Raw genomic sequence first — 25,855 nt, forward strand, 5'->3', positions numbered from 1 at the left:
TTAGCGGCATATTGAAACATTTTTCGGGATATACTCGGCATTTAAGACGACCCCCGATTTTCGGTTGACTTTCTTTTGTTTCAAAAGTCGTCTTATATGCCGGAAAATACGGTATGTTAAAAAACAAAGAAATTACATTCAGAAAAAAATATCTTTTTCTTTTTAAAATAAAAATCTTATCTATTAATTCTAGATTAATCATAAATCCATTTTTATTAAAGCCAAACAACTGTCATCATGTTAAAGTTACTGAAAGCCAAAACTTACTAAACTCCAGAAACTGGAGAGTGAGCAAGGTACTTGGCATTGCATGCAGCTGATTCTTGGCACCATATATCCTTATTACTATGAGCACATCCAGAAGTTATTCCTGAGTGCAGAACTAAGAGTAACTGGATGAAATGAACTCTGGTGGTCAAGGGATGGGTGTTAGAGCTTTGTATGACCGAAACTGAACTATGGACACGTTTTTAACTCTACATTTCACAATGATCATTTAAAAATTATAATAACTGATTAAAACACAATTTTAATTGTTAATATATAAAGATGTCAAATTTTAGATTTAATTGACTTTATCAGTTTTCATATTATAACATTCAATTACCTTTCAAGAAAAACCTCTGCCAAACAAAAATGATTAACAAGACTATCAAAGTATTTATATGATCAGTTTTAGTAATTATAAGTAATGCAGAAATAATTATCAAGGACAAAAAATAAAACAAATGATGATAGGATCATATTTTTCAAAGTAGTATTAAAATAAAAATAATCTCTATTAGATTTTTTAATTTAACAATTAAGCCAGATTCATCTTTAACAAATACAGATTGCCTTCTTTCTCCACTTACTTCAAAAGTACATTGCTAATATGCTTTGGATAAATTTTATATACAAATAAAAGATTTGACAAAAAATAACATATATTTTAAACTGTTCTATAATTATGCAAAAAGGTTTTATATACATTTAAAATGTTCTTCACTTTATAAAACTTTTCTATAAAGCTTTTCTGTTCTGTAATTAAACAGATCTTTTGAAAGATTTTAAGGAATAATAAAGAATTGCATAAATGCAGGATTTCTCAAAGTAAATAATATTAATGCATTAGTAAATACATAAAAATATAGTGCTAAGGGCCCGGCGAGATAGCACAGTGGTGTTTGCCTTGCAAGCAGCCGATCCAGGACCAAAGGTCGTTGGTTCGAATCCTGGTGTCCCATATGGTCCCCCGTGCCTGCCAGGAGCTATTTCTGAGCAGAAAGCAAGGAGTAACGCCTGAGCACTGCCGGGTGTGGCCCAAAAACCAAAAACCAAAAAAAAAAAAATAGTGCTAAAATAAACATACTGCTAAATATAAATGTACTACTAAACACAAAAATAAAATACATATATGGAAATATATATGATAAATAGAATTAAACAACTGGAGAGCAAATATTCTAAAAAAAAGAAAGCAATAATTAAATTTCAATTTTTAGACAACTAAGACACAAGTAAGATGAGTTAGTATAGAAAAGGAAAACTGTCAGTTTGCTCGTCCCTAGCAATATTCTAGAAACTTGTTTTTATTAAATTACAATGAGATACAGGATTAAAATGTTATTGATAGCTGACTTTTGTTTACATAATGTTAAAAACAGTCAATCCTTCACCAGTGTTCATCTCCCAACACCAATTTCCTTAGTTACTCTCCTGTACACACCTCCACCCCAAGACTGCCTCTATGTATGGCAGTTATATTTCTTTGTCTCTCTCACTCTGCTTCTCTGTTTCCCTGTTTCTGTCTCTTTCTCTATTTAATTATTTTAGGCACTGTGACTTGCAGTACTCTTACTAAAGAGGTATCATGTATATCATTTTACTTCCTTTCAGTTCTTTTTGTTTGTTTGTTTTTTTTAGGCCACACCTAGCAGCACTCAGGGGTTACTCTAGCTTTGCATTAAGAAATCACCTCTGGGGGCCGGGCGGTGGCGCTGGAGCTAAGGTGCCTGCCTTGCCTGCGCACGAACCGCGGTTCGATCCCCCGGCGTCCCATATGGTCCCCCAAGAAGCCAGGAGCAACTTCTGAGCGCATAGCCAGGAGTAACCCCTGAGCGTCACAGGGTGTGGCCCAAAAACAAAAAAAAAAAAAAAAAAAAAAAAAAAGAAATCACCTCTGGCAGGCTTGGGGGACAATATAGAATGCTAGGATTTGAACTGGTGTCCACTGTTGTGTGCATGGCAAAAAACCTCCTACTGTAGTAACACTTTTGCCCCCTCCTTTTAGTTCTTGCTGGCAATTTTTAATTGAAATAAGTATATAAATAACAGAAATAAATGAAAAATCAGCAATCTTAAAATACAACCATTTTCACAATTCTCAAATAAAAACATTTAGTGTATAATTACAAATAAATATACAAATTATTTTTTCTCTCAAATTAATGAAATTTAAATAAATATATATGAGCTTACTTTCTATGTTAGGGATTCACCTATATCTCAACCTGAAATGGATATTCTAATCTCTATCCCACTGCTGAGAAGACAGAATTCTCTCTTGAATGGTTTGAATTCTTGAATTCCTCTAAAATGCTCTACCTCACTAATGTAATCTCTCTTATTTCCCTAAATAAAGCTATTTTACTGCACTTTAAATATATAAATAAATACACACTATTGAGCTGGGGGCTTGAGAGAAATGGGTCTTGGGGGTACTTTGATAGAGGAGAGGTACATAGATTATGGGTGTTGTAATAAGAAAAAGTAGAAAAAGAAAGAAGGAAAGAAAGGAAGGAAGGGAAGGAAGGAAGGAAGGAAGGAAGGAAGGAAGGAAGGAAGGAAGGAAGGAAGGAAGGAAGGAAGGAAGGAAGGAAGGAAGGAAGGAAGGAAGGAAGGAAGAAGAAAGAAAAAGAAAGTGGGGCCAGAGCGATGGAGCTAGCAGTAAGCCGTCTGCCTTGCCCACTCTAGCCTAGGGCGGACCTGGTTTGATCCCCTGGATTCCCTTTTGATCCGCAAGCAAGGAGCAATTTCTGAGGGAATAGGCATAGCCAGGAGTATCCCCTGAAAGTCACTGGGTATGGCTCAAACCCCCGCAAAAAGTAAGAAAAAAAAAAAGAAAGAAAGACAGACAGGCAGACAGTAAAAAGAAAGAGGAAAAAAAAAAAAAGAAAGACGAAGACAGAAAGAAGAAAGACAAAGCCAGAAATGGGAAGGAAGGAAGGAAGGGAGGGAGGGAGGGAGGGAGGGAGGGAGGGAAGGAGGGAGGGAGAGAGAGAAAGAGAGAAAGAAAGAAAGAAAGAAAGAAAGAAAGAAAGAAAGAAAGAAAGAAAGAAAGAAAGAAAGAAGGAAGGAAGGAAGGAAGGAAGGAAGGAAGGAAGGAAGGAAGGAAGGAAGGAAGGAAGAAAGAAAGAAAGAAAGAAAGAAAGAAAGAAAGAAAGAAAGAAAGAAAGAAAAAGAAAGAAAGAAAGAAAGAAAAAGAAAGAAAGAAAGAAAGAAGAAAGAAAGAAGACAAAGAAAAAAGAAAAGAGAAAGGAAGAAAGGAAGAAAAGAAGGAAGGAAGAAAAGATATATCACAATACAGATAACACATTAATACTGTAATACAACCAGAAAACCTTTGGTTTAATCTGTAATATACAATTTTTCACATTGTTACTGATTATTGCAAGAAGCAAATTTTACTCTAATAAAAAAATCTTTCAAAGTATTGATGTATCATTACCATTATTTTAAAATTGAATTTAAATAGTTCAGAAACAAGGATAGTTTATAGAATAAGTCAATTATAAACTATATATATATATATGTATACACACACACACACACACACGTATACAATTTTAAAAGCACATTACCTTTTAAACATGAAAAGAGAGCTGTAAATTCTCCTAACAAGTAACATCCTAACATGGTCTGCCAAATACTACATTGTATACGTTTCACTTACCTAGTATGATTTGGAAGTGCTTGTCTGTCTGTAAACCAATCATGAAACTGAAAAAAAAATGTCTACCTATAACAAAAGAAAGCATACCTTATGAATCTATTGAAGAGGAATACTGTGCTCCGGATTACTCGTGCTGTCCGAGATTCTTCATGCTGAGACCTAGATAAATTTATGCCATCATCCATATGGCCTTCATGATGCATAATAGCCTGTAAGAAAGTAAAATTAATGACATCACTCTCACATTTCTTCTGCAAAGAGAGTTTAAAAGATGTGCACTTTGGGGTGATAGAATAGTAGATATGGAGCTTGCTTTGCTCCCGGTATCCAATAGGGTTCTCTGAGTTTTCCAGGAATGACCACTGAGCTTAGAGGCATAAAAGTAAGCCCTTTGTGACCCCAAAGAACCCCAAAATAAAAAGATGCAGATTCAGAAAAGGTAAGCCATAATAACAAACAACACTAATAGGTAAGAAAACTACAAGGGTAGAAGATACAGGTAAAATTATATGCACAAATTATAATACAAACTAGTCATTCAATATATTAATTCAAGGATTATTCCGAAAAATAAATACGATAGTTTGAAATAAATCATTTTAAAGAATGAATTAATGAATGTATTGATTTGGGTAAAAATATTTTCTTATATCTGCCCATGTTTTATGATGAATCAACAGTCTAAGAACCAAAGGATTATATCAGTATATGATAGTGCTGAATGCAGATTGGTTAATTAAAAAGAAACAGCAACTTTTCTAGATATCCATCCTTTGAAAAATGCAGTTTTATTTTGATAGTTCTTTTGAGTTTGTTAGGGTCCAGAAATCAAAGGACGAGACCACACAAATTGAAGTAAAGTTTAAACTTTATTCTGCCTGCCAACAGCTCATAACTGACTGGTCAAGGTTCTCTCCAAAGAACCCTGCCCAAGGTCACGAATGGGATTATATAGGATAGGGATATAGGGAGGTTCTAGCTTTCTGATTATCCTTAAAATGATTGGCTCTGTCTAGGGGTATCTTCCCATTACTGCCTTTTGTCCCTTCCAGATAGGTTACCTGATATGGTCAGGTAGCTTGGGGCGGTACAAATGGAAATGGGGTTGTGAAGCCTCAGCATGTGGCTTACATCATGTGGTCCTACACCATGTGTCTCTCCCTGCTCAGAACCTAAGAAGCAGCCTGCCATGTGGTATTTACAAAATGGTGTCTTTCCTTGTTCAGAATTCAGGTCCCAACAAAATTTAAAACTTCTTTTTGTGGGGGCGGGGCACACTTTGCTGCATTCAGAGCTTACTCCTGGCTCTATATTGAATTGCTCAGTCTTTCTCTTCCTATCTCTGCTCCTTTCTCAGAATTTTCTAATAAAAACTAATTTCACTTCACTACTCATCTCCTCCTGAAATTCTTTTCTAAAAGAAAAGCAATGGACCTAAGATTGACCTTTTTTTTTTTTTAACCAGCACAAGGCTCACAATCCCTAGCTATTCAGGGATAGCTAAAAGTAGAGAAAGAAAAATCAGTAGATTCCCTTCTCAGAGTTTCTGCCTCTCTCCTTCCCATTTCATAAATCATAAACAACATAAAAATCATAAATTTAAACAACAGTAGAATGATTCTGATTACAGAAAACTTTGGTGACCCATCAATATGCTAGCCAGAACATTAGCTAGCCAAGATACATGTATAAATTAAGGAACTGAGATTAGGTAAATCCTAGTCTATCATGAATACACTGGTCTTCCCCTAAAGATTTATTATAATGATTCTAGAAGTAGCAAAATGTGTAGGAGAGATTTAATCAAATTATCTCTTTTATCTCTTCATTGACATATAAAATCAATTTTATATTAATTTCATTACTTCAAGCAATTATTACCTCTATCATTATTTTTGTTTGGGGCCACATCCAAGCTCTGTGCTCAGGAATTATTCCTGGTAGTGCTCAGGGGCTATATGCGATGCTGGCAACTAAACCTGGGTCTGCTACAAATGCCCTACCTATGGCCCTGCTTCTAAACCATTCTTGTGAAACGATTCTAGAAAGTTATATTCTATGCTAAAATGGAGAATATAAATCCCCATTTTGATTTTAACCCTGGATTAAGAGTAGTACCTTGAAATAATGATTAAAAATTTAGAGTCATTTAAGATAAGATTGAGGCTAATGGAGAAAGGATAGTACTGATCTGATTTGTTATGCTAAAGAGATTTAGGATTTCGCTAATGAAGAGAGGAGAAAAACTGATCTGCTTTGTAATGCTAAAGAGACTTAAATTACTACTGGAGTTAAGTACCAGCCTTGAAGGATTTAAACCTTGCATTCCTGAAGCCAAAACCAGATTAGAAAGAGGTGAAACCAATGGCAGAGATTAAATTAAATTGAGTTGAAGAGCCATAGTCAAACAGATCTGTTCAAACTAAAGACCTGTTCAGAAGCTCAATCTCTTTTGTCACAATTTGGACAGAGCTGTTCACCAGCAGTACTTGTTAATTCAAATCTGTAAGGCTAATGTAGTTGCAGTTCAAGCTAACATAGACATCTGAGATCTCTGTAACTTCTTCACTGTTATTCTACATGCTTGAAAAATGCATATTTTCACTCACAGAACACCTGTGAAGGTCAGTAAAACTGCAAGACCGGGACTTTCATTTGTTTTCCTTTATGGAGGAAGGGACATGGGGCAAAGGACTGAATGTTCAAGCTGCCTAAAACTTCTGCATCTTTTGGTGAACTCTCTTCACCAGATTCCCTTTCTTGCACTCCCTAAACCTTTTAATTGTTTTTTCAAGAATCCCTTCCTCTGGCACTAAGGCCAGATTCTCCCAGGGCCATTTTCCTCTGGCCTTTAGCAATATCTACATTTCAAAGAGAACATTTTATGAGAGAATAAAGTATGAATTCACTGCTTAGCCTTTATCTTTGTTGAGGGAGGAGGGTACTAAAAGCTTTAGCTCTGTCTGGTCTACCAGTTGTGAATAAATCCTGCTTCTGGAGCTTCATTTGGTCTTCCCCATTCTCCCTAAGTGGAAATCTGTTACCCCCCCCCCCACTTAGGGGGGCATGCACCAGATGTGGCTTTTTGCCTTCCTGGTGCAGTGTCTAATTTTTTCTCCCAAGAATTATTTGCCAAAAGGCCCGTTCAGAGAAGTCAATTATTGATCCTTTACGTGGATTATTGGCTATAATTCTGTGACATTACATTTTCTCTTTATTTGAATTTTGTTCCTTTTCTTGTACAGAAATTCGGCTTTAGCTTCTCTTCACTCACAAAGGATTTTGGTACCAAAGCCCGCCAAAAGCTCCCCGCTGGCTAGTCTATTTTTGAATCATATTTCTAGTATAACCTGGTGCCAGCAGCTTGTTTTTCTGAGTCTAGCTCTATGAGGGTAAACAATTATTTCTGTCCCCCCAAAAATCTAGATAAACATCATAAATCTCTCTTTCCTCCTGTTCCCTTCTTAAACCTGTTTTTCTGCTTACCCAAAAACAATTCCATCACCAACCTCCAATAGGGGTCTTTCTCACCTATAGGATAGTCATTTGATATGTAGATTCTAAGCCTGTTTCCCCATTGTACTGCTCTCCTACTCTTTGTTCTCGCTGACAACACCTTGCATACCAGAGCTCATGCTGAAAAATGTCATCAGCTGAAAAATAAATTTGTCTCTTGTCCCTTGGACGTGGGTCCCCATACAATTCATTTTGTGTGGTCTCCTTTATTTCATTTTCATATTTCATATTCGTCTGCCTTGTGTATCCGCTTATTCCTAGTGAGAATTATCTAACCCACTAAGTTTTTGCTTAGGGACACTAACAAATCTGCAGCAGAAATCCCACAACACAACCCCACAACACTGTTGTGGCAGACATTGAGAAAACTGCAGAAATAAGACATAGTTCCCAGTCTGCTGAGTCTAGTATTGTAGAAGGGAAATGAGAATCAAATATCTCCTTAAGTCCTTTCTTTTATATCTAGGTCCCCTAGACTATAGAATTGTGTTTTCTTTTGTTTGGGGCAGGGGCAGGGACTAGTGGAAGGGCACACTTACCAGAACTTGCTACTTCCTACCTCTGTGCTTTTGAGGGTCACTTCTGGTGTTCCAGGGGAACTTGTGGTGTTAGAGATGGAAGCCAATGCTTCTGCAGGCAAAACATGCCTCTAGCTAGCCCTTGAGCAATATTTACAACCTCACCATAAACTAAGAACAAGAAGGAAACAGCTTAAAATGACTCCTTGACTTGTGAAAACCCTCAAAAAATAGCTTTAACACTTCAGATTCAAACATAGATGCAACAAGAAGAAGAAAGAAGCATTTTTTAAAGCAGAGTCAAACCTATATACTTTTAAAAAATTGTTTGTTACAGCATTTCAGTTATATAAAATTCTACATCAGGCAGCACTAATCTAAAATCACCAGAACAGTTGTTTATAGTGAAAGAGGTGCAGGAATATACTAAAAAGGAATTAAACAGCTTTCTGAGAAAATGGAAATTTCCATAATCTGACTACTGTAAATTGCACAAATATATTTTTGTTGAAAACATATAGAGCTATTTTTTTGCATTTTTATTTCAATAAATCATCTCTAAGTTAAAATTATTTTCTTAAAAAGTTAAAAACAGTCAGACTTAGTCTCAGAAAATAAGGAATGTTTCATACAAATACTGACTGAAACAACGAATTTATGCACCTATATAAAAAAAATTCAAAAAAATCATACTATTTTTTTACTGGAAGGAAGGAAGATTGAGAAGGAGGGAAGGAGGGAGAAAGGGAGGAAGGGAGGAAGGGAGGGAAGGAAGGAGGAGGGGAAAGAAGAGGAGGGAGGGAGAAAAAGAGGGGGGAGAGAGGGAGAAGGGAAGGAGAGAGGGAGGGATGGAGAGAGGGGGGATGGAGAGAGGGAGCGAAAGGGGGAATGAGAAAGGGAGAGAAGGTGGGGGAGGGAGGGAGGAAGAAAAGAAGGGAGGAGAGAGGAAGGAAGACAGGGAGGAAATAAAGGAGGGGGAGGGAGGAAGGAAGGAAGGAAAAAAAGGAAGAAAGAAAGGAAGGAAGAGAGGGAAAGGAAGGGAGGGAGGAAAAGCGGGGGGGAAGAGGGAGGGATGGAGAGAGAGGGAAAGGGGGGAGGAGAAAGGGAGGGAAGGAGGGGTAGGGAGGGAAGGAGGGAGGAAGTAAAGGAGGGAGAGAAAGGGAGGGAGAAAGGGAGAAAAGAAAGGGGAGAGAGGGATAAAGGAATGGAATAAGGAAAGAGGGAAGGAGGGAAGAAAGGAAGGCGGAAGAAGGAAGGAAGGAAGGAAGGAAGGAAGGAAGGAAGGAAGAAGGAAGGAAGGAAGGAAGGAAGGAAGGAAGGAAGGAAGGAAGGAAGGAAGGAAGGAAGGAAGGAAGGAAGGAAGGAAGGAATTTTTGGAGAAGGAGGGAGGGTGGAGGTAAGCAAGTATGTATCTTACGATTAGACAAGTCTTAAGAAAAGTCTTAAGAAAAGTTGCTCAAATCTCCATCAAAAAGTCTTTAGAAGTTAATACAAGGACATGGCTAAGTCCAAGCAAAATCAGACTCCAGCATAATTCAAACTAGTACAGCTCACACTAAAATCACTAAACCTTGATTAATCTATACTAAATGTATATAGTTATTACAATCAATCCATTAAAGATAACAATTTTGAATCCATTGCTATCTTTAGCACTTGTAAAAAGTAACATTTGTATCATATTATTCTATTTGGTATATTTCATACAACTATGTGAAACATAAAAAATCTGAAACAATGCACCTACCCTAAGGGAGCACACAAATCCATAAACAAAGAGACATACATAAAATAAACTCATTTGTTTATAAGCTGGAAGAAAAAACAGATATGAGTATTTTAAGAACATAAAATAAAGTGTATAAGAATAAGTTGATATAGTCAAGAAGACCGTTTAAACCATTTTAGACTTAATTTCGAAGAATGTAAAAGTAATTGTAGAAAAAAATAAAACACATTTAAAGGTACTGCAAAGAGAAGACATGATGTGGCCAAAGGCAGAGGTGTGTAAAATCCAGATTTTATTTTTTTAATATGGAATGCTTCATAATTTGCGTGTCATCCTTGTGCAGGGCCCATGCTAATCTTCTCTGTATAGTTCCAATTTTAGTATATGTGCTGCCGAAGAGAGCACAAATCCAGAAAATTTTTGTTATGAGACTTAAAGTAAAATGATATAAGTGGCAAGGGGTCTAAATTGAAGATGATGATTAGAGATTAGATAATGGAGTAAGACTAGGGCAGAGTTGAGTTGTAAGCTATTCAGAAAGAGCAGTACAGCAGCATCAAAATTGTGGTCATGGATCTAAAGAGATAGCACAGTGGGTAGGGTCCTGCACACAGCCAAACTGAGTTTGATCCACAGCACCCGAGATGGTCCCTGGAACCCAACAGGAGTGATTCTTGAGATCAGAGACAGAAGAAAGTCATGAGCACATTAAAATGTGGCCCAATACCCTAACCTACTAAAAATGTGGGGGCCATTGTCTTAGAGTCAATAGGGAATCAGAAAAGGACTAAGAGATGTGGGTGTATGAACACTTTTCATTTTAGAAGGGTAATTCTGGGAGCAACACAAAGACAAAGTAAATTTTAGGCATTTCTGAAATCAAGAGTATACTTCATAGAATACTGTAGCATTAAATAATTAACTATGGACCTGGATGGAGGTGGATTGGGGGATTGGATTCTTCCTGCCATCCCAGGCACGTGGCTCCCACAATCCCCATTCTGCTGGCGGGGTCCCAGGTTTAGGTGAATGTGGAACTCAGACTCATCCAGAGACAGGCATCAGGAAGCATCAGCTTTATTCATGCCCTATCCACACCATTCAGTCATTCTTAGCTTATCTTAACTTAACTTAACTCCTATCAGCCATCTTCCATTTGACCTCCATCCTGGTCAAAGACCAAAAAGCCCCCAAGATCCTAATCCCCTGGGTCAAAGGCCTTATCTACCTTTTCAAGACCCCTCCCAGGAATGGGCGAGGTCTTTCAGGTAAGGTCAAGTTACCTAGGAAGAAAGGCGGGATGAGCTTCAGAAAACTATTTCTGAAATCTTCATAGAAGATAGAAAATATTCCTGAAATAGAACACTATTTCTGAACTAAAGAATCAGTCTCTACTGTTTCTTAGTCATAGTACAGAGGTACCTTATCTAGTCACCACTACAAAATCCAGAGAACATATTATGGTGTTGAGTCTGGAAATTTCGTTGTGTAACTTTTGATTTTCTAGGATCTTGTGAGATTTTTTAAGTGTGATTCAGAGCTTTAAATAATATAGTTTATAGGAAGTGTGTTTATCTCCTCTTTATATCTTGGTTTAAGATTTTTTTAGCAAGTTATTTCAAACCCCCTGACAGGCAGACAGAGCCAATGCCTGGGGCAGACCTCTGAGTTGCGGCCCCTACTGCCTCACAAAAGCAGTTTTTAAACATCAGAACACAGTGAAATACAACAAAACAAAATATGGCGGTAATGTAGTAAACATAAAATAGTACACTCAAGCACTAAGCAGGCGCTCAGGGAAAACAGGCTCTAAGTTTAGAATTAACTCCTAATTTTGCTTCTGTCACCAGCTTGCTTGAGATTCTTTAATAAGAAATAACTTCATGAACTCCCCCCATGGCTAAGCCATTAATCCAAAGTGGCATCTACATCCCAACATGAAATAACTCAGCCCTGTCAGCAAGGGACATTCCCTGAGCTAAATCAGTTACACACAAAGGGACTACCTGTGAGGACTATCAAAAGAGACATCAGGCCCAAGGTGGGATTCCTGTGAGGTCATGAAGGGGGCTGAACAGACCAGGTTCTCCACCCTGTAAATTAAGAGACCACCGAAGGGTTCAACTCTTATCTCTGCATGCCATCAGTGTAGGAGTTGGGGGTAAATGATGTCATGAAGGGGCTCTAAACAGACAGAAATTGCACCTTTTCTGTAAAATATTATTGAATGATTCAAACTGTAATAAACCTTATTAAATGCTTTGACCTGTATGCTCATTATCATATGAATTTCCTTAAATATTTGTAAATTTGGACTCTCAGGATGCTGTGACATCCCAGAATTCTGGGAAGAAAATAAACCTGAGTGTGATTGCATCCTCAAGGTTTGTGGTTCCTCATTCGGCAGCGGGTGGTTTTCTTCCTGGGACCCCTGGGTATTCCCGATCCCTGGGATCCATCCCTGGGATCAAGGGATCTCCAGCCCCGAACCCCAGGCCAGTTAGGTGGATTTAACAATGGTAGGCTTTGATTTTTAGCAAGTAAATAATGATCATTAGTCAGTTGCTAAAAGAGAAATATCCTTTTTTCTCTTTGTGATTTTTAGTCATAAAAGGAAGACTGCTCAAAAGCATGTGTATATGTCTACGTGTGCATAGAATGTCTGTGTATACATGTGTGAAGCAAGCTTACCACTTACCTTACGTTGTATGGATCCCATTCTCACAGATTTCACATCCACAGACTGGTACGTAAGCCACAAGCCTGTATTTACATGTTGAATATAACATACAGAATCTCCATATTTTATTTCAGATGTTCCCATGCCATCGACTTCTTTTCTCATGCCAGCATCCAATTTTTCCTGAGAGAAAAAGAAAATCAAGAAAAAATTTTTAAATATTTAGATTATGATGTTATAAAGACAATTCTTAAAAATCAGTCCTAATAAACCCTGAAATAGTAACAGTGAATGATACAGCCATTCAACTGCCACTAAAATTCAAGTAGGAAATTGCAACGTAAACAACCTAGATTTATTCATACTAGCAAAAATTATTTAATAAAAACACAAAATTTATACTATCAACAAACTTCAAACCAAATATCTCAAAATTAGTTGTTAGGACTGGAAATTTTTTTCCAGATTTTTATAATTGTTTTTGATGGTGGAAAAATAGTATGGTAGATGAGAATCTTGCCCAGGTTTGACCTTCATCACTGCATATTGAACTCTGAATCTCATCAAAAGTGATCCCTGTACACAACTGGAAATAGATCCAGAATTAGAAAGGAAAATTGTTGTTTAAAATAAATATAGACAGAGAGGGAGAAATTAGATTTTGAGTTCAATCTCTACCACAGGCAAAGTTCTACCTCTTAAGCTTCAGTTTTCTCATCTGAAAATAAAACTAACACAATATTTTCTTCATAGTATGAGAAGAAAATAAGATATAATTCACATTGTGTTTTGAGAATAGCGCTAGAGACTAAATAAAATAAAGACATAGGTTTGATCAGCTAAGTGATATTGATAATGAGAATGGTGATGGCAATGAGGACTGAAATGATAAATTATTCCAAACTAAAGTTAAGTAAACAAAAGAAAAGTTATAATTCAGTGCAAGTTTCGGTATGTAAGTTACAGAATTTACTCTTAAAATAATACTATGCCAAGTTTCCTGTGTTTTTTTGAATACTCAATAGGTCCTTTTATATCAAATAAGTATCTCCTTTCAACCCCTACTTAAATTAAGCTTTCCTTTTTCAACTTATTTTCTAGTGCTATCTCCCCTAAGCACTGTTTGGTATGATCAACAGAACAAAAAAAATAATAATAAAATACTAACATTTGTTATTTTTTATTCTAGAAAATTCATTTTTAGTATATTTCTGATTTTATTTGAGTTTTGAGATTTCACAATTATTATTTGTAAAATGATGCTTTGTTATTTTGGTTTTTTTTTTGGTTTTGGGGTCACACCTGGCAGTGCTCTGGGGTAACTCCTGGCCCTATGATCAGAAATCGCTCCTGGCAGACTCGGGGACCATATGAAATGCCGGGATTCGAACCACTCTCCTTCTGCTGTGCTATCTCTCCGGCTCTGCTTTGTTTACTTTTTATTAAAGTGAGTCATATTCTCACTCTTTGGGTAAGAAATTATAATTATAAAGCTTTATGATGATAATTTTACTGTTCATTCTGATTCTTAGATAATGTAGACCTGTTAAAGTGACTATTGCCAGAGCAATAGTACATCAGTAGGATATTTGCCTTTCACAAGGCCAACACAGAACAGACCACGGTTTTATTCCTGTTTGTTCCATATAGTCCCTCAAGCCAGGAGCAATTTCTGAGCACATAGCTAGAAGTAACCTCTGAGCATCACCAGGTGTGGTTCAAAAACCAAAAATCAAAATTAAATGTAAAAAACGTGTAATTATAACTCTGTCCTTTGCCTCTCTGTCTTTCCTGAATTCTTTTTTTTTTTTTTTGGTTTTTGGGTCACACCCGGCAGTGCTCAGGGGTTACTCCTGGCTGTCTGCTCAGAAATAGCTCCTGGCAGGCACGGAGGACCATATGGGACACCGGGATTCGAACCAACCACCTTTGGTCCTGGATCGGCTGCTTGCAAGGCAAACGCCGCTGTGCTATCTCTCTGGGCCCTTTCCTGAATTCTTAAAGCTCTCCTCAGAGCCCTGGGAAGCAAACCCCCAAAACACTGTATTCTGAAGCTGCCCAGCAAGCAAGTGAGTGAGTAAGAACTGGCTGACTGTGGGGGTTGCCAGGTGGAGTGCTGATTGCTCTACCTGCAGAGACTCCGCCCTGCTGTGCTTCTTCTGAGGACCCTGAGGACCTGAAGGGAATTCTGTCCTGTGCTTCTCTGTCTTTCCTGAATTCTTGAAGCTCTTCTCAGAGCCCTGGGAAGTGAACCCCCCAAAACTGTCACTTAGATAAACACCACCACAACACGCAGAAAAAATTACACTACTTGACAATGGGGAAACCTCACAGGCAAACACCATGCACAGAGAATGGAGACGATAGCTCGGATGACCCAAAAAATTCCAATCATCTGATTAACCTCTTGGATAAAGAGCTTAGAATAGAAATATGGAAGATGTTCATAGAACTCAAAGAAAGCATAGATCGATCTGAACAGAACACAAAGACAGAAATCAGAAAACTCCAAACTGAAATAACAGATCTGAAAAACACCATAGCTCAACTGAAGAACTCAGTGGATAGCCTCTCCAACAGGTAAACAGCAGGTGAGGACAGAATCAAAGTGCTGGAAGATGAAATGCAGAAAAACTCAACACAGCAGAAAGAAATTGGAAAAAAAACCTAAGACAAGTGAGCAGGCAATGGAAAAAGTACTCAAGGAATGTGAACAGATGAAAATAGAAGTCTTTGATAAACTCAACAGAAACAACATAAGAATCATTGGAGTCCCAAAGGCCCGGGTAGGAGATCGCCAGGAAGAATCAACTGTCAAAGACATCATCAAAGAGATACTCCCAGAGTTAAACACTACATGCAATCAAATCCTGCATGCCTGAAGTGTACGAGCTAAAAGAGACCTGAAGAAAAACACCCCAAGACACATCCTTGTTGCAATGACAAATCCCACACAGAGAGATAGAATACTGAAAGCAGCAAGATCAAAAAGGGAAATTACATTCAAAGGAGCATCCTTAAGACTCACAGCAGACATATCACAAGAAACTCTCAAGGCCAGATGACACTGGTGGAATATTGTGAAAAGACTGAATAAAATGGATGCCTCACCGAGAATACTGCACCAAGCCCAACTCACGTTCAGGTTTGAAGAAAGAATACATACCATATTTTCCGGTGTTTAAGACGACTTTTGAAACAAACAAAAAAAAAGTCAACCAAAAATTGGGGGTCGTCTTATACGCTGAGTATATCCTGAAAAATGTTTCAATATGCCGCTAAATGAAAAAAAAAATCAGGCCACAGTTTCCAATTCTCTTTCTTGGGGGCTCCCAAACAATACTCAGGAGTTCTGCGGGCCACTTCTGGCAAAACACAGCTAACCGTGTTGGTGGTTCAGTGCTAGGGTCCGAGGATGGGGTGTTGTTTGGTTCATGTAGTGAGGAAGATTAACTGACGCCACCAAGGTATTGCCAGAAAAGGTGCCTATGATAAGGAACCAATCACTGCAAGGCTGCTCGAACTGCCTCTCTAACTCAGCCAATCCAAGCAGGCTTTTTATGCATGCAAATTAGACAATGTTTTGGACCCGAATCTACACTGTAAAAAGCCTGCTTAGATTGGCCAGAGTCAGAGAGGAAGTCTATTACAATATAACCTTTGAACCTTTGCTTATTGTGATTGGCTCACTGTGGTACATACAGTTGCAGCACAAGAACGGTCTGTGTGATACAGTGAATATAGACCTAAACCTATGATTTAACTGCAAAATTAGGGGATCGTCTTATATGCCCAGTCATCTTATATGCTGGAAAATACGGTAGCTTTATGGATAAACAACAGCTCAGAAACTTCACAGATGAAAAACCAGCCTTAAAGGAAAAACTGAAAGGTCTACTTTAAGACAAGAGAGACCAAAAAACACCGCAAACTTATCTACAAAAATGACATTAAATCCTATGACAATCATCTCCCTCAATGTCAATGGACTAAATTCACCAATTAAAAGACACAGAGTGGCAAACTGGGTCAAAAAGATGAATCCAACCTTCTGCTGCCTACAAGAAATACACCTGAATAATCAGAACAAATATAGACTCAAAATCAAAGGCTGTAGAAAAATTATCCAGAGCAAACAACACCCTTAAAAAAGCTGAGGTGGGGGCCCGGAGAGATAGCACAGCGGTGTTTGCCTTGCAAGCAGCCGATCCAGGACCTAGGATGGTTAGTTCAAATCCCGGTGTCCCATATGGTCCCACGTGCCTGCCAGGAGCTATTTCTGAGCAGACAGCCAGGAGTAACCCCTGAGCACCACCGGGAGTGGCCCAAAAACAAAAAAAAAAAAAAAGCTGGGGTGGCCAAATTAATATCTGATGACACCAACTTTATACTCATAAAAGTGGTAAGGCACAAAGATGGACACTTTGTACTAATCAAGGGATATGTACAACAAGAAGAAATCAGACTATTAAATATATATGCACCCAATGAGAGATCAGCAAACTATCTAATACAATTATTGACAAATCTGAAAGACGACATAAATAATAACACAATAATTGTGGGAGACCTCAACATGGCCCCGTCAACACTTGATAGATCAACCAGACTGAAACCCAACAAAAACATACTAGCCCTGAAAAGAAAAATGGAAGAAAGAGGACTAATATATATATATATATATATATATATATATATATATATATATATATATATATATAGGGCACACCACCCCAAAAAACCTGGATACACATTCTTCTCCAATGTACATGGGTCATTCTTCAAGACAGACCACATGCTGACACATTAAACATACCTTCATAAAATCAAGAGGACAGAAAACTTGCAGGCTACCTTTGCTGACCATAAGGCCTGAAATTAGATGTGAACTACAAAGGGACACAGAAGAAAAACTTTAATAATTGGAAATTAAACAGCCTGCTACTGAAGAACCAGTGGGTCCGAGATGGAAATCAAAAAGGAAATCAAAACTTTCCTGGAAACAAATGACAATGAAGACACAAACTTCCAGAATCTATGGGACACAGCAAAAGCAGTACTGAAAGGAAAATTTATAGCTTTGCAAGCACTCATCAGGAAGGAAGAAGGGGCATGCCTAAATAACTTAATGATGCAGCTCATAAAATTAGAAAATGACCAACAAAAGGAATCAAATATAGGGAGACAGAAGGAAATAACAAAGCTGAAAGCAGAAATCAATGAAGTGGAAACCCAAAAAACAATCCGAAAGATCAAAGAAAGCAGAAGTTGGGTCTTTGAAAAAATAAACAAGATTGATAAATCATTGGCAAAACTCACAAAGAAAGAGAAAGAGAAACCTGATAACTCGTATTAGAAATTAAAAGGGGGGCCTGGAGAGACAGCACAGCGGCGTTTGCCTTGCAAGCAGCCGATCCAGGACCAAAGATGGTTGGTTCGAATCCCGGTGTCCCATATGGTCCCCTGTGCCTGCCAGAAGCTATTTCTGAGCAGACAGCCAGGAGTAACCCCTGAGCACTGCCGGGTGTGGCCCAAAAAACAAAAAAAAAAAGAAATTAAAAGGGGGAGATCACGACAGATATTCCAGAGATCCAAAGGGTAATCAGGAACTACTTTGAGAAACTTTATGCTACTAAACATGAGAACCTAGAAGAAATGGATACATTCTTGGACACTTATAACCTTCCAGGTTAAGAAGGTAGGATTTAGCATACTAAACACCCCCATCACTATGGAGGAAATTGCAGCTGTAATCAAATGTCTGCCTAAAAAGAAAAGCACAGGCCCAGATGAATTTACTAATGAATTTTTCAAACCTTTCAAGAGGAGCTACTACCAATCCTAGCCAGGCTCTTCCATGAAATTGAAAAAAATGGGAACACTCCCAAACAGCTTTTATGAAGCCAACATCATCTTGATACTAAAACCAGACAGAAATGCTGCCAAAAAAGAAAATTACAGACCAATATCCCTGATGAATGCAGATGAAAAGATCTTCAACAAAATCCTGGTAAATAGGATCCAATGCATCATCAAGAAGATCATACACTACAACCAAGTAGGTCTCATCCCAGGAATGCAAGGATGGTTTAACATCCTTAAATCTATCAACATAATACACAAAATAAACAACAATAAAAAGAAAGATCACATAATCATATCAATAGACACAGAGAAAACATTTGATAAGGTCCAACACCCATTATTGATCAAAACTCTCAGCAAGATGGGAATGAAAGGAACCTTTCTCAATCTAGTTGAAGCCATCTACCACCACAAGTCAATGGCAAATATTATTCTCAATGGAGAAAAACTAACAGCCTTTCCTCTAAATTCTGATACAAGACAAGGCTGTCTGCTCTCACCACTCCCCTTCAACATAGTACTGTAAGTACTTGCTATAGCGATCAAGCATGAAAAAATATCAAGAGAATCCAGATAGAAAAGGAAGAAGTCAAGCTCTCAATGTTTGCAGATGACATGATACTCTACTTAGAAAACCCTAAAGACTCTACCAAAAAGTTTCTAGAAACAATAGATTCATATAGCAAGGTGGCAGGCTACAAAATTAATGCACAGAAATCAATGGCCTTTTTATACACCAACAATGATAGGAAAGAGATGGACGTTAAGAAAGCAATCCCATTCACATTAGTGCCACACAAACTCAAATATCTTGGAGTCAACTTGACCAAAAATGTGAAGGACCTATACAAAGAACACTACAAAGCCCTACTCCAAGAAATAAGAGAAGACACATAGAAATGGAAACACATACCCTGCTCATGGATTGGCAGGATTAACATCGTTAAAATGGTAATACTCCCCAAAACATTATACAGATTTAATGCGATCCCTCTAAAGATACCCATGACATTCTTCAAAGAAGTGGATCAAACACTTATGAAGTTCATCTGGAACAATAAACATCCTCGAATAACTAAAGCACTCCTAGGGAAAAGGAATATGGAAGTCATTACTTTCCCCAACTTCAAACTGTACTACAAAGCCATAGTTATCAAAACAGCATGGTATTGGAATAAAGACAGACCCTCAGATCAGTGGAATAGGCTTGAGTTCTCAGAGAATGTTCCCCAGACATACAAGTACCTAATGTTTGAGAAAGGAGCAAGAAATCCTAAGTGGAGCAGGGAAAACCTCTTCAACAAATGGTGCTGGCAGAACTGGTTAACCACTTGCAAAAAAGAAAACATAGACTCCCAGTTAACATCATGTACGAAGGTAAAATCCAAATGGATTAAAGACCTTGATATCAGACCTAATACCATAAGGTATACAGAACAACACATAGGTAAAACACTCCATGACATTGAGACTAAAGGTATCTTCAGGGAGGAAACTGCACTTTCTCTTATCCACTGCTGGTGGGAATGTGTTCTAGTCCAACCTCTATGGAAAGCGATATGGAGATTCCTCCAAAAAACTGGAAATTGAGCTTCCATTCGACCCAGCTATTCCACTCCTAGGGATATACCCTAGGAACACAAGAATACAATACAAAAATCTCTTCCTCACACCTATATTTATTGCAGCACTATTCATAATAGCCAGACTCTGGAAACAACCAAGATGCCCTTCAACTGATGAATGGCTAAAGAAACTGTGGTACTTATACACAATGGAATATTATGCAGCCATCAGGAGAGATGAAGTCATGAAATTTTCCTATACATGAATGTACATGGAATCTATCATGCTGAGTGAAATAAGTCAGAGGGAGAGAGATAGACGCAGAATAGTCTCACTCATCTATGGGTTTTAAAGAAAATAACAGTCACTTTTGCAACAATCCTCAGAAACAATGAGAGGAGGGCTGGAACTTCCAACTCACTTCAAGAAGCTCACCACAAAGAGTGGTGAGTGAAGTTATAGAAATAACTACACTGAGAACTACCATAACCATGTGAATAATTGAGGGAACTGGAAAGCCTGTCTAGAGTACAGGTGGGGGTGGGTGGGATGGAGGGAGATTTGGGACATTGGTGGTGGGAATGTTGCACTGCTGAAGGGGGGTGTTCTTTACATGACTGAAACCTAACAGAATCATATTTGTAATCAAGATGTTTAAATAAAGATATTAAAAAGAAGTACACACAATGTACTTGGGAGTCAGGTACACCGGGGAGTCAAGAAAAAAAAGTGTAATTATTTGAAAAAAAAAAACAAAATCAGTAATGTTCATTCCTTCTTTTATTTTGGATCATATTGGTATAAAGTTTTAGGAGAATCAAGTAAAAATATCCGGATAGTGTGAACAATTTATTTTTAGTGTATTCTGAGTCAACAATATGACTTAGCTTTTTCTAGATAAAGGAAGAAACAACTGCATTAGAATTAGTTACACAGCATATAGATCAGAGGACTTTGGATTCAACATCCATCATAAATAGTTGAGATATTTTTGATAAATGTAGAATGAATGGTAATAAGATTAGAGGAATTGTTTTTCCCAAAGCAAGTATACAATTTGAGGAAAAATAGTTTGGGGAACATATTTGAAAGTTAAGGGGGTCCAAAGTCAAGGAGAAATTGAGACAAATAAAATTAAGGAAAAAAAGTAAGGCGGGTTTTGCTAGGGGTATATTGTATCCATAAGCCTATAGTTTAGTCAGAAGACGCTACTGCTGGGCACACTCCAGGCCTCATGAGATGTCAGAATATTATGTGCGCTTAGCCCTGGACCAGAAAAGTAACCATAAAATCGTTTTATAAATTCCATTCACATTCTTGCTGACAACTAAAACTATGCATTTTGGCAGAGACCTTGTAAAATGGCAGCAGATGGAAGATGAAATATAAATAACTGCCCACTGCAAGAGAAATTTTTTGGTCTAGCCAGGCTACTTTCCTGCCAAAACCAAACTTATTCTTCAGAATAATACTTAAAATTCAATGACTACATGACATATTTCTAATTTCTAGTATGCTATTAAAAATAAGTAAATGTAAACAAATGTGATTTTTTTCTACTAAAACATATAACCTATATAAAAATAGGTGACAAGTACTGATGCAAAATTGACCCTTGCAATAAGTAACAAAAATATTAAAGTAACAGTTATAAATACACTCAGAATATCATAAAATCCATCCATAATTAATACACAGATGGGAAATTTCAATAATACAATGAAAATGAAAATAATGATTAAACTATAAAATGAAAGCCACTCATATCAAATTGAAATTTATAGACTAAAGAGTCAGTGAAGTTAAAATCAGATCAATAAAATTTTCCATAAAGGCACTATAACATAAGTACTTGATCATTAACAAGAAACTCTCTTCAAAAACTATAAAGGTTGGGTCCAAATAGATAGTGCAGTGGGTAAGGTGTACCCAGGTTTACCTATAGCACCACATACAGTCTCCTGAGCATCATCAGAAGTGATCCCTGAGCATAAAACAGAGTAAGCTATGAACAGCAACAAGTGTAGCCCAAATCACCACCCACCAAAAAAAAAAATTTTTTTTTCAAAAAAGACAATAATACAAAGGATAGACAGTACAGGGTTTATGACCTTAAATGTGATGAACCCAGTCTGATGCTGGGGTATATATAATATAGGGGGTATATATGGGACACACACACACACACACACACACACACACACATATAGATTTCCTATATTTACAATCAAGAAAATGTGATTCTCAATATTATTTTTCACTCACCAACATCTTGAGTTTCTTCAGATCTTGATAACTATATGCTCCAAGAAAAACAACAGTTTTCGGCATATTTTAGCATAATCTAAAATATGTGCTTTCACTGTTTGGGTAGACATTTCCTGTTTAGATTTGTTCTCTTGTACTATACTGTACTCCAGTTATGATAAAAATTATAGTAGCTTTACAATAGCCTAGAAACTATCCTTTTTGTATTTAACAATTAATTGGTTTTTCACTAATTAGATTCTGAGAGCATAAATAACATGCCTGGGTTCTTCACTCCAATGTTTCATGTCCCAAGACTATAATAACTCACACAAATGCCAGATTTTAAGTGAATGGTTATATATTTTTTTAAACTTTATTTGTTGCTTGCTTGCTTGCTTGCTTGATTTTTGGACCATACCCAGCAGTGCTTAGGGGTTACTCCTGGCTCAGCACTCAGAAATTGCCCCCTCGAAGGCTGGAGGACCATTTGGGATGACTGTAATCAAACTGGGTTCCTCCCGGGTGGGCCACTTACAAGGCGAATGCCCTACCACTGTGCTATCTCTCCAGCCCGTGAATGGTTATATTTTGGAAATTCCACATCCCCACTTAAATTTACCTCAGAAAATATACTTATAAATAATCTTATAAATGATATTTATAATCTGAGCATTCAAATACTTCTATTCAAGAAAGCTTAGAAAACTAATTTTCAAATAAATATCAAAATAATTCTATAAGAAAAAAGAAAAACCTAAAAATAATTTTGTTTTGTTTGTGGTGTAAACCTCTTTCTCTGAGTTCAGGGATCACTTCTGGCAATGCCCAAGGCACCATTTGAAGTGCCAGGTATCAAATTAGCATAAGCTGCATGTAAGTCAAATATCCTAACCACTGTATTTGCCTTTCTGTCCAAAGTCTAAAAAAAATATTAAATGATATATTAGGCCTTAGTAAACAAAACTGGATCATTCTAAAGTCCAAATATCTGTGAATAAATGTGCTCTTATAAGAAATTATCTATATCAAAATAAACTCATCTCACACTGTAGGATTATGTTTTTTATTACATGTATCCTGTAAGCTCAGAGAGAATATTTTGTTATTTGTTTAAATACGTTGAAATCTATCCAAATGGCTCTATCAAATGGCTGATAGAATGGGGAAAAAAGGGGCCCGGAGAGATAGCTCAGCGGCGTTTGCCTTGCAAGCAGCCGATCCAGGACCAAAGGTGGTTGGTTCGAATCCCGGTGTCCCATATGGTCCCCCATGCCTGCCAGGAGCTATTTCTGAGCAGACAGCCAGGAGTAACCCCTGAGCACCGCCGGGTGTGGCCCAAAAACCAAAAAAAAAAAAAAAAAAAAAAAAAAAAAGAATGGGGAAAAAAAACTTTATCTACAGATAATAGAGCGTGTGCTTTTGTAATAACCATTTCTCCTTAAAATAAATAATGGTTAAAGTCAGTAAAATTAGAAACTTAAAAGACTTTTAATTTACTTTCTTAGATGCCAAATGACTGCACAGAATAGATGTCATGGTGAAATATGATTCTAAAACTACTGCTGAGTCAAAGAAATTGCTGGAACTAGTATATCAGAATAAAGTTAGCCTATCCAGGGCAATGATTTGGATGTACACACACATATATATGTATATATATATATATAGAGAGAGAGAGAGAGAGAGATAGATATAGATAAATAGGTAGATAGATAGTTAGATAAATAGAACAATATTAGATATATAGATATCTACATATGTATATATGTACATATAACACACGTTTGCTTATTCTAGACTTCAGAAATATACTGAGAAGACATGAGAAAAAAAATCTCTGATAAGTAGTCTGTGGAAAAATGGAACTTTTAAATAGCTTCTTATATAAGAGGGCATTTGAGGAACTTCTATTGATACAGTAAAACAAGATCAAAGATAGGTGCTTCATATTCACAATTCACATGATTTTACTTTTCTGGTTAAATTTTCATCCACCCCATCTAAACCACAAAAGCTTTATGAAAGTTCTCTCTTATGCTTGGGTCATTAAATAGGAACATAATAAAAACTATAACCCTATAATCAGAAGGCCAGAGCAATAGTACAGCAGGCCTTGCATGTGACCAGCATGGCTTGATTCACAGCACCCAATGTGGTCACCCAAGCCCAAAGGATTGATCCTTAAGCAGAATCAAGTGGGTATGTCCCCCAAAATATAACTACATTTCTATAGTTTGTAAACAATATAGTTAAAATTTTCTTTAAGTTGTCAAAGAACCTTGAGGATGGGTTACTGTAAATTGTTTTGATTTAAAAAGCCCCTATAAGTTCTTCATTTTGTTTTGTTTCTATTTTTAGACATTTAATTATTGCTGAACAACTATAATAGAATATGCTAGATAAGCAACATAATTGTTCTATATGCCATTATCATCATCATTAAATCCTCCATTTTCTTATTAAAGAGGGCTTTATCTTTAGTACTTGGGTTCAACATCTGAATCTGGAAAATATATTTTCTAATCATCAATGTCTTCATTTGAATAATAAAGATTAAAAATAGTATCTAATTTAGATGGTTGGAAAAATAGGATTAAATAAGAAAATGCAAGTAAGCTGATCCCACACTACCTTGGCCCATAGTTATTAAATTGTATACATTCTGTTTGTAAGAATGAATGTTCTAAAACATCTTAAATCAGGGGTCTCAAACTTGCAGCCCGCAGGCCATTTGTGGCCCTCCGTACAACATTTTGTGGCCCTGCCCTAGAGGAAGCTTTTGTTTTGTTTTGTTTTGTTTTAGTTGTTTGGGTCACATCCCCCAATGTTCAAGGCTTACTACTGACTTTGGACTCAAGGATCACCCTGACTTTGCCTCCTGCGGCCCGCAGGTAAATTGATTTGAGACCCCTGCCTTAAGTATTTCTGAATCAAAAATAAAAACTAATAAAAATAACATATGAAACATCATGTTTCTAAATCTGTAGTCTTATTTTTAGCAACTGCTCCATAATCTTGTGATCTCATTGGTAGTCTTATTTAAGACCTATATTTCAGGATCTAGAGAGAGAGAGAGAGAGAGTTTAATGCTAGGGCATCTGCCTTACATTATGCTGATACGGGTTCTATCACTGGTATCCCATATGGCTCCCCAAGCACAACCAAAAATAATTCCTAAGTGTAGAACCTAAAATAACTTCTTTGCATTACTCATTGTGGCACACACACACACACACACACACAGACACACACACACACAACCTATATTCCACACAATTTCACTAGCAAAAGGATTCTATTCATGATGCATAGAAGGTAGTGAACTTGAAGAAAACACCCACAAAATATATTTTAGGAAAGTTTTAATCTAAAAACTAATTAAATTTGGTGGGCGTATGATATCTATGTGCAAGACCTACTCTATGATTAAAACAGACATTTAAAAACACTTGAAAGTAAAGGGTAAAATCTCTAAGATTGGAGAAAGTAAAGAATTAGTATAAGAGAACCCTCACAAATAATTTATATTATATATTGTTTATATATACATATATATAATGTGGGAGCAGGGAGATTGGGTTGCACCTAGTAAGCAAGGGATTATTCCTGCTGGAGCTTGGGAATCATATGGAGATTCCAGTGATCAAACCTGGATTAGTCACTAGCAAAGCAACCACTCTACCTGCTGTATAATAACACACACCACTAAATTTAATTCATTATAATATAAAATATTTTCAGAGATACAACTACTTAACAATCTACCAAATCATCATATTGCGTAACTTAGATGATGA

The 25,855-nt window shown here is 37.0% G+C and overlaps 1 protein-coding gene and 1 non-coding gene across 2 annotated transcripts in view; both read right to left on the bottom strand.

Moving 5' to 3' along the window:
- RYR2 (ryanodine receptor 2) overlaps window positions 1-25,855 on the bottom strand; it is a 685,578-nt gene that overhangs the window by 343,639 nt on the left and 316,084 nt on the right. Inside the window, exons 13-14 of the mRNA XM_049789034.1 lie at window positions 12,396-12,560; window positions 4,022-4,143 (exon numbers count right to left, since the gene is read on the bottom strand). Coding sequence (XP_049644991.1) covers window positions 4,022-4,143; window positions 12,396-12,560 — 287 coding nt within the window. The remainder of the gene's footprint in view (window positions 1-4,021; window positions 4,144-12,395; window positions 12,561-25,855) is intronic.
- LOC126031683 (U6 spliceosomal RNA) lies at window positions 9,997-10,102 on the bottom strand. The gene has a single exon (XR_007503515.1). It is a non-coding gene; the product is annotated as a U6 spliceosomal RNA (small nuclear RNA).

This window comes from Suncus etruscus, chromosome 15 (assembly GCF_024139225.1).
Source record: "Suncus etruscus isolate mSunEtr1 chromosome 15, mSunEtr1.pri.cur, whole genome shotgun sequence".
Taxonomy (NCBI): Eukaryota; Metazoa; Chordata; class Mammalia; order Eulipotyphla; family Soricidae; genus Suncus; species Suncus etruscus.